The sequence below is a fragment of the Rhamphochromis longiceps genome, linkage group LG23 (assembly GCF_057381845.1).
Source record: "Rhamphochromis longiceps isolate RC_006_pf linkage group LG23, R_longiceps_female_GT1.1, whole genome shotgun sequence".
Taxonomy (NCBI): domain Eukaryota; kingdom Metazoa; phylum Chordata; class Actinopteri; order Cichliformes; family Cichlidae; genus Rhamphochromis; species Rhamphochromis longiceps.
The window spans coordinates 3247370-3265270 of NC_140578.1; the positions used below are offsets into that span (position 1 = coordinate 3247370).

General features: G+C 40.9%; 2 protein-coding genes across 2 annotated transcripts; both read right to left on the reverse strand.

Moving 5' to 3' along the window:
* Positions 1 to 8934: 8934 nt before the first annotated feature.
* foxd2 (forkhead box D2) lies at positions 8935 to 11378 on the reverse strand. The gene is made up of 2 exons (XM_085399118.1): positions 11088 to 11378; positions 8935 to 10991 (listed from the first exon to the last, which is right to left on the reverse strand). The coding sequence occupies exon 2, from the start codon at positions 10891 to 10893 to the stop codon at positions 9790 to 9792; it is 1104 nt and encodes a 367-aa protein (XP_085255244.1). The 5' UTR covers positions 10894 to 10991; positions 11088 to 11378; the 3' UTR covers positions 8935 to 9789.
* Positions 11379 to 15081: 3703 nt separating this feature from the next.
* foxe3 (forkhead box E3) lies at positions 15082 to 17474 on the reverse strand. Its single transcript, XM_085398319.1, has one exon. The coding sequence runs from the start codon at positions 17331 to 17333 to the stop codon at positions 16083 to 16085; it is 1251 nt and encodes a 416-aa protein (XP_085254445.1). The 5' UTR covers positions 17334 to 17474; the 3' UTR covers positions 15082 to 16082.
* Between the last annotated feature and the right edge of the window lie 427 nt (positions 17475 to 17901).

Sequence of the window (17901 nt, forward strand, 5' to 3'; positions counted from 1 at the left end):
TTGTGGTATTTGAGTAAAATTTCTCATAGGGGACCTATTATGCCTTTTTTTTCTCTCATATATATGCTGTTACAATTGTAGATGCTCATATTAATTTCCCCCAGGGATCAATAAAGTATTCTGATTCTGATTCTGATTCTGATTAAACATGGCCCAAATTTCAAATAAAAGAGTCAACATGTGTGCAAGAAAATAAGTCCAAACCTCAGGATTCAAGCTGCTCTGAAGACCACAGTTCAAACTTTTTTTTCTTCTTCTCTGCATCATATGGTTATCTCAGGCACAGCAGCCGTACCCACCTTCTGTTTCCAAGGGGCAGCTAATCAGAAAAAAATGGTTCAAAGTTGTGATTATTTGGCTTGCCCAGCTTCAGGAGCCAAAAACGTGCCATCCCACACTGCACAATACTTTATTTATTTATTTATTTATTTATCAGTCATTAAGCTTAAAAAGGGGGGGGGGGGGGGGGGGGGGTATGCTGATTCTCATTTTGATAACTGTTTGTTTTAGTTAATTGTCCTGTTTTTAAAAAAAAACAACAAAAGAAAATCATCTGCATTCAGCCGGGTCCCACTTACAGTGGCTCACTTCACAGTTTGAGAACCAGCTGCCTTAAAAAGAGAGTGGGCTACTGGGGGAAGATCCCCACCCCAGTTTCATGGTTAATAGCCTTTCTTGAGGACAAATTTCAGTGGAGGTTTTTACTTTAATAGAAAAAGATTCATTATTTCAACCTTTCATCTCAATTTATGCTTGAAGTTAACATTTGCATTAGAAAACAACGGGAATTTTAAAGTTTGTTTGTTTTTATGAATCATGGTCCACACATTGTGTCCAGTTAATATGTTAATTTTCATTTTGTCAAACTTCATAAGGCTTACATTTGATTTTTTTGTTTATTTGTTTGTTTGTTTTGCAGATGAGACCACATTTACCAAATAAATGTCTTCAAAACTTCCAGTGATCCAATAAACCCAAATAATCTGAAAACGAAAGGCAACTGGAAACCTTTGAATTTCATTTTTTGAAGCCACATTAGTCATCAAACAGACTCTAACACACTAACCAGACTTTTCATTTTTACGACTGCAGATGACCATTGAACAGGAAAATTTCTGCTAATTACCCACACTTTTGTCACTCAGTTCCACTTAGAAATTAATGAACTTCAAGCTGTTTCTCACTGCGGGAACACATCATGGAGAAACAGGAGGAAAGACAGAGTGACACCACCGTCGTGTTCCTATGCCGAATAGATAAATAGCGAAATCTGTCAAAAATGCAGCATTCCGAGTACGATTATGTCTTGGTGGCACTTTTTGAAATATAGCTTGTGAGTAGGGGTCTTTCTAACTCTTTTGCTCTAACGCTTTTGCTCCCTTTCTCTCTCACACACATACAAACTCCCACTCCCCCACTCTTGATCTACTTAGATCTGCAACATCTAACTGCCACTTAACCTCACTTTCTCTACTTACCCATCTGCTCGCCCCTTCAGCTTCCAATCCATCATCCAGCCGCGCCTCTAGCCCTGTGAAATGACTCTACTAGTCATGAACAACATTAACCTCCCCCATCCAAATGCACACAAACACACGCACACATCGATACACGCACGTACGAGCACACATGTGATCAGATGCCCCTTTACCTCTACTTAGAGTGCAATCTCAAGCTACTTCACCCCTGCATCAGCCTCTCTCTCTGTTGTTTCTCTGCTCTGCTTTCCCTTCTTTATGTGTGACATTTCTCCTCTGGATGGGGCCTCAGAGTAGCCCTATCATCTTTGGCCTTTTCATTTGGCTCGCCTTTGAACCTGGGTTTTCTGTGAACTCCATTGCAATCACACACAGACACACACACACACAGATGAACTCACAGATGTTAAAATACACTCCATTTATGATACATCAGGCCTAATTGGATTTCAGCATTCCAGCCTCAGTACAAAGAACACGTACACGGTCTTGAAATGAACCACAGTGTCTTTATCACATTATTTCTTTTTTTTTATGAACCGACTCAGATTAATAACATGAAAAAGAGGGGAAAAAATCTAAACAAAGGCGTTGCACTCTTTGATGCTTTTCAGGGACGATTTTCATAAATGAGGTGTGTGATGTGTGTGTTGAGTCAACATGTTTGTGGTGTTTAAAGATGGATTTTGTACAGTCATACCTTTGTTAGGCTCATACTGTGTTGTTTTTTTGTCTACCTGCATGCATAGATGAACTATACCGCTAAAAATGACATTTCAAACCAATATAAAACCACAGATACGCTGGCTTTACTTTACTTATCATTTAATAAGAAGAAACATGAGTCCATGTATGCATATTTATGCAGTATTTTCTTGTTTTAACTTATTGTGTCTTCAATAAAGCCCTAAACTCCCTGCAAATCAGACAATGGGATCCTCCTGCGTTGTTTCTTTTTGCAAATAAAAAACCTCAGCTCTACCAGATGGGACAAAATAATTTAACTGTTTAAGCACAATGTTGTAACCATGGTTTTTTTTTTTTAATCTCTCTTTATCCACGTCTTTCAGTCTTGTAATTCTTACTGTACACTCTGCCTCTCCACTGAAGTGGCTGCTCGCAGGCTATGTTGCTGCTGACTCTATAACTGATGTTGTGGCTCCTCAGGGCTCTTATGTGCTGAAGAATCATATGGGCCTATATTGTGTGCAATTGTACAGCACTTTCAGCCAATAACTCACATAGAAACTGTATCCACAGCAAAACTCTTCAGACACAAACACTAACAATAACCACCTATATATATATATTATTTTTCAATCATACATAAACATATAGCAAACAGATCGATATATCTACCTATCTGTTTATAAACGTTTTCCCTTGAGCAGCTGCAGGCATAGACATATTGATGACTTATGAGATTGATAAATAAATAAAAACTTTTCTTTTCGAAAGCACCCTCACCTGGCCTTTAGACTTGGCCAACCACTTTAAATTTAAAATGAACCACACAAATCATAACCATAAAGTTTTTAAAAACAGTCCCTTTTATTAAGCATGGACTCAAATTAAGTCACAGAGCATATTTTGCACAGAAATTGAATTTTATAAAAAAGAAAACAGCCCCTGTCCATTAGAGCAAGTCTATCCAGGAAAAAAAAAGTGGCCCATGAGATTAACAGTGTCATTTGACAGTCGTTCCTGTCCACATGTGATTTCCTCTGTGTATACAAGCGCTTTCCGCTGGGTGAAATGTGTGCACAATGCGCATGCTCATGGGCTGCAGGGCTCCCTGTGTGCCTTATCCTTGTCAAGTCTGCTTCTCAGATCAACGCTGGTGGCTGACTGTGAGCTGTTCCGAGGAGGAGAAAGTTAGGTGTTGGGGGACCTTAGGGTGTTGGGGAGGTAGTGGGGGTGGTGGGGTGTTCTGGTGGGTCAGCACAGAGAGATTGTAAAGATAGAAATAAATGGACAGCGTGGACACAATGTCTGATAGCAGGTCCAGCTGAGAAAACAAAAATACCCACGGAGCACTAAAACCTGAGGGGTGAAAAGTATGCCGGTCTGGAGAGAGGTCAGATTCCCCACCATATCTAATTCAATTTTACAAACTGTAAGAAAACACGCTGCTGTTGCTGCTGCTGCTGCTCTCCAAGCGCTGGGGAAAATGTGCTGCAAGTATGTCCGTTTTTACACTTCGTGATCAAACTTCTTTCTTCTTCCAGTGAGTCGGAAACGGCAACGTTTCGTTTCGCTTGTTGAGCAAACCGAACAAGGAAGGCTTCTGAATCCCTCCTCGATATTTTTATTAGAAGGGAGATTTTAAAAGATTGGTAGTCTAAAACAGCTTAAAAAATCCGATTCAATATTATTGTTAGATTAAAAAAATAAATAGGAGCTTAAGACTCAGTGGAAAGGATTATCTTTGCTGCTTGCAGTAGTACACGTTACGAGTTTAAAAGACAGCAAACCTGCTAAAATGAAGCCTAATGTTGGGCCAGGGGGACGTGCTTGCACGGTATCTTGTGCTGAATGTGGTCGTGTTTGAAAAGGCCACAAGAGGCTACAGACTGCACAGAGCTGCATGCGCTCTTGCTGGTGGTCCAGTCGGGCCTGGTAAAGACATTAGTGCAGCATTCTGGGAGGACGGGGAGTCCCATAGACAGCGCTCACTTCTCTAAATAAACATTAGTCTTAAAAAGTTTGGCCCCACGACCTCAGCGTGATCGCATTTCACTCTGGATAGTAAACTTGAATTTTATCACGAGGTTTTCGACGACTTTTGAAAACACACATTCACGCTGGAAAATAAAAATAGACGTCAGATTAAACAAAAAGTTCGTGTTCACATTTTGGTGAGAAATACACTTGCAACCAAGTTTGAAGTATAATCATTATGCTCTTGAAACCCACCAGCCCTGTGATCAATTAACAACCAAACACGCTGAAGCTGGCCTACAGTAGACTGGTACACGTGTACACGTGTGCATAATTTGTCCTCGCTTAAAAGAACTGGGATCAGTTCCTTCATTAGAAGAAAGATTTGTGTATTTAAATATGAATGTTTGTTATAAGTGGCTCGCTGATAATAACGGTTTAATTCATATTAAATACACGAAAGGGCAAATCTGAAGGTTTAACATCCACACTTTTGTCAACAACCCGATTTAATTAAAACAATAGCAACATAATGCTTTTTCCCGCTGTTTGTTCTATGGGGGTTAAATTAAACGCTTTATCTGCTCGGAGAATATATCCTAAATCAATAATTATAGGCTTTGATAAGTGGGTCGCAGCCATTAATCGCAGTAGATCCTTGCTGTGAGTCTAACGCGCTGGCATCAAAGGTCAACTGGAAGAAGCCAGTAAAAGCGCCCGCAGTGACACCGCTCAGTGTGCAAGAGCGACGGGCAGCAGCTGCGCCTCTCTGTCAAAGCGATAGAGAAAAGTGTTGCACTGTCGCCTTTCCGTTAGTGCGGCTAAGCCGAACCGGGGAGACGGACTGCGGGAGGAGAAACCGAGTGCCAAACATAAGGTCCGAGGACTACCTGAGGGCCTTACAAGGCACTCGTTAGGTCCCTTTTCGATGTAGCCCTAAATGCATCGAAAGTGAGTGTGCAATGCTTTCAGATCAATAGTTGCGCATTGTGCCATTTCTTTAAACTGCTTCCAGAGACAGATGTGTGAACAGTCACGGGATCGCGTACGCGCAGGCCTTCAGTGGCGTGCAAAGCAGATGTACCCCTAAGTCCACGTATGTGGCCATTAAAAGAATGTATACCAATTTGCGCACAGGCGACACATTTATTAGTCACGGGCACTTCCCAAAGCTTTATTTTATCCACGTGGATCGTAAAATATGACAAATTAAAAATGACCAATAAAAAAAACTTTTTTTTTAAATCCAGTAAACACGAACCAGACTTTATACGATCCCCACTCTTCTTAAACAGGCTAGAATGACGGGTGCAGTAACCTTACCTGATATCATATTCTGGTGATCCTTGCGCAGTAATACTATCTTCAGTCATTAATACCCCTGCCCCGATAAAGCGTGTGTGTGCATAGACCAGGCAGGCCATCGTCTTTATTTTCTGCAGCAGGTGTTCTTTTAGTCTGTCGAGTCGGCAGGGCGAAGATCTTCCAAAGTTAATATTGTGTTTCCAGAGATGATGGGGAGTTCACTGTCCTCGCTTTGTTTACACATTCTAAATTAATTAAGCGAAGGATTCCTCTGTCTGTTGCAAAAACACGGAGGCTGGAGGGAGGCTGGGTGCAGCGAGGGGAGGCTGTGATTTATTGCGGCGGTGCAGATATAGGGCCGCGGATCGCCTCTCCTCCAGGCCGGGGAGCCGCGGACCGAGCCAACATTCCTGTGCGGGGGCGAGAAAGGGAGGCTCGCCTGCACGCACATAAAAACACAAGGGACGTGGAGAGGGTGATCTCTATGGGACAAGAAATGGTCATGTATACAAGTGAAAGTATCTGGGGGGAAAGTGCATAAAAATGAAGGAAGGAAGCCTCACCAGTGCTTTCACAAGTCGAGGGGAAACAACGTGGAGTGTCTCTGTCTATGTGTGTGTGTCCAGAATGTCCCCACCAGTATAACGAGAATGGTTTGTTTTTATTATTAGCACACTCCAGAGTTATCCCAACTGTGCAGCAGCAGGTTTTATAATTATGTATCCAGGCAGGCCTGTAGGAGCATAACCAGCGGAGGTTAAGGAGGAATCTGATTTCTCTCATCAGAGGAATCTGTTTGTATCATAGAACAAAGTTGACGGATTTTAAAGCTTATAGATGAATCTTTTAAAATAGGAAGCCAGCTTTTGTGCCTTTAAGGCTACAGGAGGCGGGTATTCTCATCCTACATATTGGCATCTTTATATTATATTATATTATATTATATTATATTATATTATATTATATTATATTATATTATATTATATTATATTATATTATATTATATTATATTATATTATATATGAGTAAACGTGACTATTCTCTTAACACCCCGAAATCAGGAACTTGACCTTGATTATCGTACGCAGTCACACATCCCGCAGAAAAATCACACACACACTCATGGTGTCCTTGTACTGTCAGCGCACTCTGTCCTTACGTCCTTCAAGATGCAGCGGTGAACGATGCATCGATCGGGGGCATGACGTTATTGGCAGGGCTGTGAGATATTTAAGTAAAACGATTTTATTTAATCCTCTGGGGTCATATAGTGTGTACTGAAAAACATTAATAATAATCATCATTATCATCATCATCATCATAATCCTGGTTACCATATAATTTATTATTATTATTATTATTATTATTATTATTATTATTATTATTATTATTATTATTACTATATGACCTAGCTCTTTATTTTTCCCGAGGACTTGAAGAGCCTAAAGGGAACAAATATTTAGAATGAAATGAAAATAGTTCTAAATGTATGTTGACATCTAAAGCCTATAAATAAATTTTAGCGGGTTTAAGGCTGCTTATACGCCCAAGCAGGGGCATATGGAAGCGGTTAGAAAGAGACTGGAATTGCCCCGAAAACTAAAATGTGTTTATGGTGACTGTTGAGTCATTTGGCTGTCACTTCACATAGCACTCAGTTATTTCGTTTGAGGGAAAACGTCACGAAAATGACGAATGTCGTTGTGGTGTCGGGATCAAGTCGCAGTCTGGTGCTGAAAGCACGGGTGGTCTCGGAGTGACAACAGCGCCAAAGAACTTTATGAAGCATTAAGCTATCAGTGTGCATGCAGTGATTACATGCTGCGTGGGACTTGCATGACAAATTAAAGAGTGTTTTTAAAGATGCGCCCCTGATATCTTTGTGTTTGTGCTCGTTGCTCGCAGTGGTTTGAGGAAGAGCAAGTTCCACTTCTATTCTGGTCACAAGCCTTTAATCTTACAGCAGAGATGGAGCTTGGATGGTCAGTGCGCATTCGAGCTGAAAATCCATACAAATTAGTTCAGTCTCAAATGGTCCGTTTTCAAAGCTCTTTCCCTCTGCATGAACCTCCCCGTGGCGGATCTGTAGCTTGCATTAAAAGTCTCGCGATTTTTATTGGCTTCGTTTTCGTTCCTGTCGTTATTTAACCATTTAACCACCTCTGCACACGCTTGATGTGGATTTTAATGGTCTGATGCGGCGCATAATGACTCCCTATCAGCGTGGGCGTGCGGAGAAAACTCTCAATAGTGCGCTAATGTTTTTTCCACCTCATTTACTCTGCAAATTATACATAGAGGATATCAATTAACACTGTGGATATACCGGGAGAGGCGCTAATCATAATGATTTCCCAAAAGCTGTATGCGACTTTTATTAGTTGTCCAATTTTAGCTAACAAGGAGAGGAGAAGAAATAGAAATGAAATAAAGGCTGCTTCTGAGTAAAGAAAGTAGTCATGTGTTGGTTTTCGTTTCAAAGACTTTCAGTGAGCTGTGCTGAGGGGAAAACACAGGAGTCAGCCCTCCCACCCTTCATCCTTAATAATCATCTGTCAAAACACCCACAAACTAATTTAACCATTTGCGCACAGATCTGGTAAATAAAAGAGGCTTTACACCAGCTTCTGTCTGGAAACATGTGCTCCAACAACTCTGAAAAAGACCAATAGGCCTGTTTTCTGTAGCCGGACTTGTCCCACTGTTTCTTTTGAACGTATCCCGAGACAACACAGATGACATGAAAGCCGAGCAAACCGAGGGCCTTTTGAGAAGATTGCTTTTCAGGGTCCAAATGCATGTGGCTGGTCTCACAGGGGACCGCTCGCTGTGCGCACATTCACTCCCCTGGGCCAGGGGTCCACACTGACAACATCAACAAACGGCCAAAAAGCCGCATTATGGTGGATTAGGAGCCTGGTGAAAAATGCTGCTACAAATTAGCAACGAAAGCCCAAAAGACCGTGGGTATATCCTTGTTCACTTTCAATTACAGACCGCCGAGGCCCGCTAATGTTCCCATTCATTTAAAGCCTTTGTAACTCGCTAGAAAATGGTCCTTTACAAGCGAGCAAGAGCCACACAAGGGGAATGCATGCCCACTGTTGCGTGATATTCGTGAGTGTTATAAACGTCGAGCCGTGTTTGAAACATTTAAAACCGAATTTTGTGGGTTTCGTTTCTCACAGCTTAAATTAGTCTTAATTTAGCGGACTGCATGCCCAGGACGCCAAATTGGTTTAATTGGTCAAATCAACACCTGAATTAGTCACATTTAGGAATTGAACGACTGATACAAACATCGTTAAAACTGTGGGTTATTCAGGTGGGCAGGATATGGACTGTAAGTGTCATTATAAATAAATAAATAAATAAAAGTAGCTTAAATGCAATGAAATCTACGACATTTAGTTTTCAGTTTAAAAAATTGTTGCAAATATAACATGAATGCAATTCGTTATTGTTCAGTCTATGGCGTCGAGTCTGCTTGAAGGTCATCTTCCCATGCAATAAAAAAAAACATTTCTTTAAGTCACAAACATTTATTATTCTTGTCATTACAACAAAAATGACCTATGAACATTTAGGTGTTTTTCTATTGGCAACACATGACATACTGTATGCTTCACAGATTAAATTGCGAATAGGTAGGAACGAACAATTAAAAGGTTGAGAGAGGTAATACGCTCTTTAATACCAAAAGTCACATAGCCTAAGGGTCCACTGACAACATGAAATGATATTGTCACAAATTTACCATGTAGAGAAGATTCAGGGGGAGTGATAGTGGAAAAATTGTAGTGTTATTTTTTTAAATTTCAGAAACACCCCTTTGTCTCCGTGTGCTTTCTAAGTAAAAACCTGAGTTTACAGTCTCTTGTCAGCATATCTCAACAACAGTGCCACTTTTTCTATAGACACAAAATAAAAATAAAAAACAATATAAATCAGAATAAAATTCTCAATTGTATTTTGGAAAAAAAAATCAAAAATAATCCCCCGTAACCACTTAGGACAAATTTAACTTATGTTAAAATAACAGACTCCTTTTTTCCCCTCCACTGACAATTGAAGGCCACACGCCACACTGCAGGCCAGCATTATTTAAAAAGCTCCCTCTCCGAGTTTCTCTTGCTTTTGTCTCTCAATATTATACACATATTTACACCCTATAAATAAACCTGTCTCTCCTCGTACACTGTTAAGAAACTGGGAGAACAAGAAACATTCTTACTTCCCGAAGAATGTTTACCCTACCTTCACAGAGGACGACGCCACAATTGATTTTTTTTCATGAAAAATATTCAGAGGGCATTCTGGCAGTCTTTTCTTTTTCTCCTATTTCTTAAAAAGGGCAAGTGTTCATATTCGGGGTTTTACTGGAAAAAGTTTGACTCTGCGGCCCAGGTTGTAATATGCTCTCCTGTGCTAAGTTCAAATGACTTGAGGCAGAGGCCAGTGCTGGGGTCAGCATGGCCAGAATCTGAGCCTGGCTTCCCGGCTGTGCGCTGTAGGAAGAAGCGGTGGAGTTGGCTGCACCAATGATATTATCAATGGAGAACGAAGGTCGACTCGGGGCGCTGGAGTCCGTCTTGAGGGGTGGCAGAGAGGGGCTTAGCTGAGGATAAAAAGGCTTTCTTAAATCGGTCCCTAAAAGGGAGGGCAGATGATGCGGCGCGGGGAATATGGAGGCTGATGAGGGCAAGGTGCAGGGGGCGTTAGGGAACGGGAAGGAACCACCTGTGTGGTGTGGGTGGTAAGGGTTGTGGGCTGCGTGGAAGTTCTGCAGCTGAAGTCCATAGTTGTATCCATACGGCGCATATCCAAATCCTGGTAGAAAGCCACCGGAGTCCCTGAGGATATCATTATTTTGGTGCCTCTTGAAGCGCTTCCGCCTGCGCAAGAAGCTCCCGTTGTCGAACATGTCTGCGGAATCCGGGTCGAGAGTCCAGTAGTTGCCCTTCCCGGGGTTGCCGGGCTCCCGTGGGATTTTCACAAAGCAGTCGTTAAGGGAAAGGTTGTGACGAATGGAGTTTTGCCACGCAGGGAATTTTTCCCGGTAATAGGGAAATCTATTGCTAATAAACTCGCAGATCTCACTCAGAGTGAGACGTTTCTTGGGGCTCTGCAGGATGGCCATGGTGATCAGAGCGATGTAAGAGTACGGTGGTTTCACAAGTGCACTTTTTCTGGGTTTGTCCCCAATCGCAGTCCCGGTCTCTGCATTGGACCCGACCTGATCTGACGGGCAGTCAGAGCTGCTGAGCCCTGGAGAGGCAACCCTCTCGGCCGTGTTCTGGGAGTAATTATCGTCCGAGTCATTGTCGAAGTTGAAGTCATGGTGGATGTACTTTCCGTCTTTTCCAACCGATATGTCACCACCAACCACATCGATGTCCACATCCTCGGACAATGCAGAGCTGTCGGACATATCCGTCCCTAAAGTCATCCTTGGAGTTGCCGCTTGTCTTCCTCCTCTCTCCCAGATTTCCTCCTGCTCTCGTCCGGTGAGGCTACAGAGCGAGAGCGCGCACACACCCTTCCTCTCTGCCTTACAACCACACAAGGGTTTTATTGCAGCTTTATCTCCAACTACCGAAATCACACATGGCTAAAATTGAAAAAGACAAATAACTCTTTGACCTGTGGATTTGGCGTGTCCTCGGAGTCCGAGTCTGGTCAAGCGGGGCCGTGCGACGCTCTCATCGAGAAAACTAATGGGAGTCACGCGTAAAAAAATAGAGTCAAAGATCAACGATCTTGCACCGATAAGAAGTCGTGTTTTCCTCAGACACGATGGTTTCCGTCTGTGATCACTTCAAGCTTATTCTTATTGTTCAAAAACCTACTTCGGGGCATCCAAATGTCTTTTCAAAAAAGCTTTTACGCACAAGATTGGGTAGGTATCCAGCCAGACTGTCACACTATCCTCCTTAGTGCTCAAAAGGTATTTATAGGGCCACGCTGATCACGTGGTCTTTGAGTCACTGTTACCAGGAACTGGACGAAATTATCCAGCAAAAAACAATATTTGCATTTGCTCTTGAATATTATATCATATGTTAAAATGTTATACTAATAACAGAAGCACTCAAGTCTACACAGGTTGAAACGACATCAGTTGTTCCCTTGTATATGTACATATTTTAAGACCTCCAAGTGCGAAGATCTCAAATATTCTGTGCATATTTTATGCTTTATCAGAGGGAAAAGAATATAAGAAATAGGTATGTGAATGTATGTGTTAAAAGTGAAAAACTGTCTTACTGGTAGCTTCTTATTCACTTTAAAAAAAGAAAGAAAAAAGTTTCATACCTGGACATGAAGTGTTTGATTCACTTAAAGAAGACACCGTGACTTCAGGGGAAGGTGCACCACTGATGGTGACTGATCAGAAAAAAGATTATAAAATTATTATTATCATTATTGATAATAATAATAAAAATAATAAAATGATAATAATAATAATAATAATAATAATAATGCACGCATATTGAGAGAAATCAAAATTTTGAATCTGTTCATAAAGTAAAAAAGATGGAAAAGAAAAGATAATAACAATCTGCAGCTCAAGTTATTATTATTACTAGTATTGTTATAAAGCTTTTTAATTGAGGTTAATTTATGAAGTAGAGTGCACAGCACTTTAAAATCCGAGTGTGAAATAGATTTTTTTTAAAATATACATATTTTACTAAAATAGTCCTCGACACGTTTTGGGGTTTTTTTTTTGTTCAGTATTTTACATTTTTCTTTCGATTTTATCTAATGTAACGTAACCTTAAATCCGTTTTGTTTATTCAAGTATCCAAAGTGCTGCATAAATAAGTTGTACAAGCGGAGCATGCACAACTGTCTGAAAGGTTTCAGACAGGCGCATAATTCCGTGATTCAAACGAAGAAAAAATTCTCACGGGTTTAGTGTTTTCCTCATCAACAATTCGCAGCATTATTCGTGGGCATTTTTTGCATATTTTACAGTGTTACACGGGGGTATAGTGTGCCGCAACCTGCTTCAATTCATCTTCGTGAAAGGCCAGGAGCAGATGACAAAGTGCAATGTGTGCGGGCTTATTTAAAGCAGGCGGGCATTCCAGTTCATTATGGGGCAGAAACATCGAATTACTGTAATGCGTTTACATCAGCACCCCATTAATCCTAGCTACAGGTCAAACAGCAAACAGATCAGATTCATATATGTCATATTTTTTGCTTTTAGGGTGGGTTTTTTGTTTGTTTGTTTTTGGGTTTGGGAAAGTCAAAGAACAAGACTTTCATGCGTTTTCGACGACACTTGTTTTCTTTATGTTGTTTGTTGCCTTTTCTTGAACAGTGTGTGTGTGTGTGTGTGTGTGTGTGTGTGTGTGTGTGTGTGTGTGTGTGTGTGTGTGTGTGTGTGTGTGTGTTGTTTTTACTGATAGAGCAAGTTCAAATCGAGCATGCGTAACCTTAAACATGGAAGCGCTTGCTGATCTATGTGTCCTGCTCTCTGACCTGCCTGTCACAAGTCTTTAAAAATCTGAAATAGACGCTCTGACACCTGCCTGACAGCTACCCAAGAGACATAACACATTAACTTATATTAGATCATTCTTACGGAACCCAAGGCCCAGCCTTAGTTTTATTCACAGATCAGCGAAAATATTGCTCTTATTTGTTTATTTATTCCCTCTATTATCTTTTAAAACACCGACCATATGTCACAATGACCTGCCTTACGAACAGAAGGGGTAGCAATTCGCATTGCCTTCATTTGATAAGTAATGCTGGTTTTTTACTTACAGTATAACCAATGAATTAATTATATACATATTTACGTAAAAATATTGTCAGTCTACTTAATGCTACGTGTGTAATCACGTGGAAGTAAGAAGAGTAAGAGTTACCGGAGCTTTTGAGAAGTTATCATCTTTTAAAGCTTCAGTAGGCGTTAGTTCATATTCTCTGCGACTCTCAAAAAGAAGAGGCTTATTTCAGTTTATGGTGTTAAGGCGCCCTCTGCTGTTTGCAGAGCAGTGATGATTAAAGTCTTGCACTCGCAGGTGAGACTAGCTGTGACTCATTCAAGCAGCAAATCGGTAAAACTTGCACTGACTGGCAGAGGTTATTGAAACATTCTCACGTAATGAGGAAACCACTTTATACAATGCAAAAGCCTTTGTTAGAAAAATTAATATAGTTTTATTTTTTTTATAATGCCAGAGAAGTACATAACTTCTATATTAGGCTATAAAATATCAACTACTGTTGATGTGCAACACAACACTTCCTGAAATAAACTGTCTGGCTGAATAGACGGTTAGTGCTTGACTTGAGGTTAAGGGAGCAGATTGTACTGTGAGACTAACACCTGCTGAAAACTCATATGTAATGTAAATGAAGCCTGGTATAGCTACACATGAGCGCCTGCTGGATATTATTTTTAAATTGATGGCAAATAAAGAATAAAAATGTGATCATAATGACTGGATTGTGGCTTTCCTGGATGTCCTTTGGGATACTTAAAAAATAACATTTTGCTTAAACAGTCACATTGTGTGTCTCAAACCTTCAGTGCGTTTTGTTGACGTAAGCACTTTTCAGCACTTGAATATGAAAATTAGATTGAGATTGCATCTCAGTGATGAAACACGAACACCGAACAAGACTTACCAACAAAATAAAAATTTAAATAAGCTCATTTCAATAAATCAGAAAGTGTTTTCACTGGTGACTGCTCTTCAAAATATGTTCGGGTAAATCATAATTCAAAAAGTTAATGATTAAAAAACTTAATGGAGGGTGGAGAAAATTATACAAGCTGGACACGTCGTGCCTTTGCTTCCACCTAGTGGTGAGGCAGCTGTCCGAGTCCTTCGGCGACTTCAGCGCTTCAGAGTTATCTAATAAAAGTTTTGGGGCGTTTTTGCTGAATACACGGTTGTTGTGATTGGTTGGCGTGAGGTTTGGGCGGTGATGAGCAGACCTGGACTTTGAATTTGACTTTTCTGTTAGAATTGTTAGAAATTGTTGTGTTTTATCCTTCAAACGGAACAACCATTACAGTTTATACTTGCAAGTAAGTGCTTTACTCATGGGTATGTTTGCGTTTCCACAAATTTGTCCCAGGTGCCTAAAACGGAATGTTTTTCTTACACCTTTCTTCAATCTGTATTATAAGTCAAATATAAGTCATATAACTGTTTACACGATAATTTATCCCAACTATATACCTCAGAGATAAAAAAAAATAAAAATAATTGTCCCAGCTGTTGTCTGAAACATATTTTGTCTCCAGCAATAACTGCTATGCACACTTTCTTTATGTCCTTATTTCATTAGATTACCAGGAAATTAATTTCCACAAAATACGGCTCATATGTGGCTCTTTTTTTGTTGTTTTCTTTTCTTGTGTTGTATTGCTGTTGTTACAATTCACAAGTCTAGAAAATTACATGTAAAAATCCATAAAGAGGAAAAGCCTACAAGATATTAAAGATTATTATAGCAGGGATGCTTAACATAGCATAACAGTAATTAATAATTAATTAACAAATTTTTAAAAAAAAAAAAAAAGGCTTAATGCAGGTTTTGGGGCATTTATTTATTTATTTTTACAGTTTGAGTATCTTTGTTAAATCGCCATGCATCTTTGCTAACCTGAATTCCATGTGATTGGTATCAAATTCAAGAATGATGGTAAAGATGATTTTATTTTTAGTTTTGAGTCTAGTTTTTTAATTGAACACTTCTCAATAAAAACTCTATTTGTTTTATGTCATTTATTATTGATTATGTCAGTGAAATACATTTAAAATATAATTATTCATTCGTGCATTTGAACACAGAAAGTTCGAGTCTACCTGTACCCAACTCAAGACGTCATTTTAAAAGTGTGGATTTTGAATGGTTCATTGGTGATTCGTGGTGATGCAATGATTCATTCCAAAGAACTGACTAAAGTGGTTTATTTGTGAACTGGTTTAATATTTTCTCACACCAATTTAGGTTAAATCAATGTAAGAAAACTGTGTTCATAGATTTTAGCTTGTATTGACATGGAATCTTTTAAAAATAAATATTACCCATTTTCATAGTTTTAAAGTTTTAAATGGTCAAGGAAAAAGGCTACATTTACTTTACTGTAAAAATCCTTTTTATTTCCTTTTTATATCCTTTGTCGCGTGTAATGCTAACACCCTTCCTTTAATAAAGTCTTTACATCAGCACAATATTTACATAAAAAAACAGCAGACGTGAAACAGCAGACGTGAACAGTCTATAAGTCTATAAGAAACATGTAAACTTAAAAACAAACGGCAAAATACAGGAAATACGAAAGCAGTGTTTCACAGATTAGTACATATTGAGATACACTCATGGAATGTGTCAAACTAAATGGCTTTACACCTTTTCAAATAGGAATGTTTCATAGTGAGGCTCGGTCTTATTGTGTCATGTCCTTTTGAGCTTGGCAAAAATTAAATTCCGAAATTCCAGCGTGAACTAAATCTATTATTTATTGTTATGCTGACTGAATAATATGGACCTTTTATTTTTAAGCTGTTCTTCTGATTAATTTGGGGCTTTTTCCTTTAATGGGCAATTTAGGTCTAGAATCCTTCCTGTCTGCACTCAATTAAGTTTTTAGTTTTCATCTTACATATACCGCTCTAATCCTGACGCAAAGTTGGCTTGTCTCATGTAAGTGTTGTTGTAGTTCATGGGGCTGGAGAGGCCCAGTAGCTGCTCCGAGTGCTCGGCGCAGGAGCTCGGGCGCAATGCCGGTAGGGAGAGCCGGTTGCTCGTACAGTACACTTGGGAGCTGCCCGGGGAGAATCCGGACTGGGTCATGGTGGGTAGATTTGGAGGAGAAGCCGGAGAGGAATATGGGTACCCGGTGGTCAGGTTGGATGAAAGGTTCCCGCTGTTTCTGCTCAGCATGTTCGCTGACGGGTTGACAGTCTGAGTCTGGAAGCAAGCAGACGGGTCGGCGCCGGTTACCGAGCAGCTGGAGGTCATAGTGCTCAGATCGCCTCCACCCAGTCCCAGCGCTTGGGAGTTGAGGTCCCCAACTGGGCCGCTCTGCACAACCGTCTGCTGACTGATGATGTTGTCGATGCTGAACATGCGCGGCTGTCCTTGGCTGACTCCAGCAGAGGTCTGGTAATGATGCAGCATGGCTGGGTGTGGGGATGTGGCCGTCAGCTGAGAGCCGTAACCTGACCCTATGCCGGCATACAGGGCGTTTGGATACGAAGGCCTTCCCATTGGCGTTGGCGTAAAAGCGCTGGAGCTCTGCATGTAACCGGGGTATGTGCTAACGTCTGTGCGCTTGAATCTTTTCCTTCTCCTCAAAAAACTTCCGTTGTCAAACATGTCCTCAGCTGCGGGGTCTAACGTCCAGTAATTGCCTTTACCTGGTCTGCCGGGCTCCCGGGGGATCTTCACAAAGCAGTCATTGAGCGTGAGGTTGTGGCGGATTGAGTTCTGCCACTTCTTCGAGTTCTCCCTGTAGAAAGGAAAGCGCTCCATTATGAACTTATAAATGCCCCCTAAGGTGAGTTTCCTCTCCGGGGAGTTGGCAATGGCCATTGCGATGAGAGCGATGTAGCTGTAGGGAGGCTTCCCCCTCTGGACGGGCCTCTTCCTCCTGCGGCTCCCCGAGGGCAGGTGCTCTTCAGTCTGACCCAGAGCGCCTCCGTCCTCCGTGTTGGGACTGTTTCCTCGGGGCTCGGACTTGATCAAAATGCTTTCCTTTGACCGGGCCTGCAGCATCAAAGGCGGCGGAGGCAGTGGCGAGTCCAGGCTCACATTTGGAGACATGACAACAGGACTTGCCTCGGCAGGTGATTGCTCTGCGGTCATGTTGCACATGCCAGAGAAGTAGGAATAATTTGCTAGATTCATAAAAGAACCAATGCAACGATCGCCTTTTTGTCGAAATGATCAGCAGGGGAAAGAATCAACCAGGTGCATGTACAGCCCCTTGCTCTGGCCCCTATCCTGCCCTGGTGTTTGGGGTAGTGTGTGTGTCAGTTCAGGTGAGAGAAAGGCGTTGACAGTTTTATATGACAGGGCAGGAATGACGCCACTGAGTAGCCAGTGACGACTGAGGCAGGAGGACCCACCGAGTACTCACCCAGAAATTGACAATTTTCTAACAGACTGCTGTTTATATAATACAAAGACTTGCATGTAATGCTAAATTTTTAGATTGTAAAAAGTGTTGTATTTTTACATTGTAGGATTTAACATCTTTAATCAGAAGAGGCCCGTATATGGCAGAACCAAACAATAATATTGCATTTATTTGTCATTCTCACATGGATGTAATGTTTGAGACACTAACAAAAATTTTAGTGGCGATGCATTCTCTGTCTCTCTCTCTCTCTTTCTCCTTGTGTGTCTTTATCTCAGCTGCTCTCTCTGTGCTTTCACTAATGCCTGTGTGTATATCCAGGGCAGAAACAACACT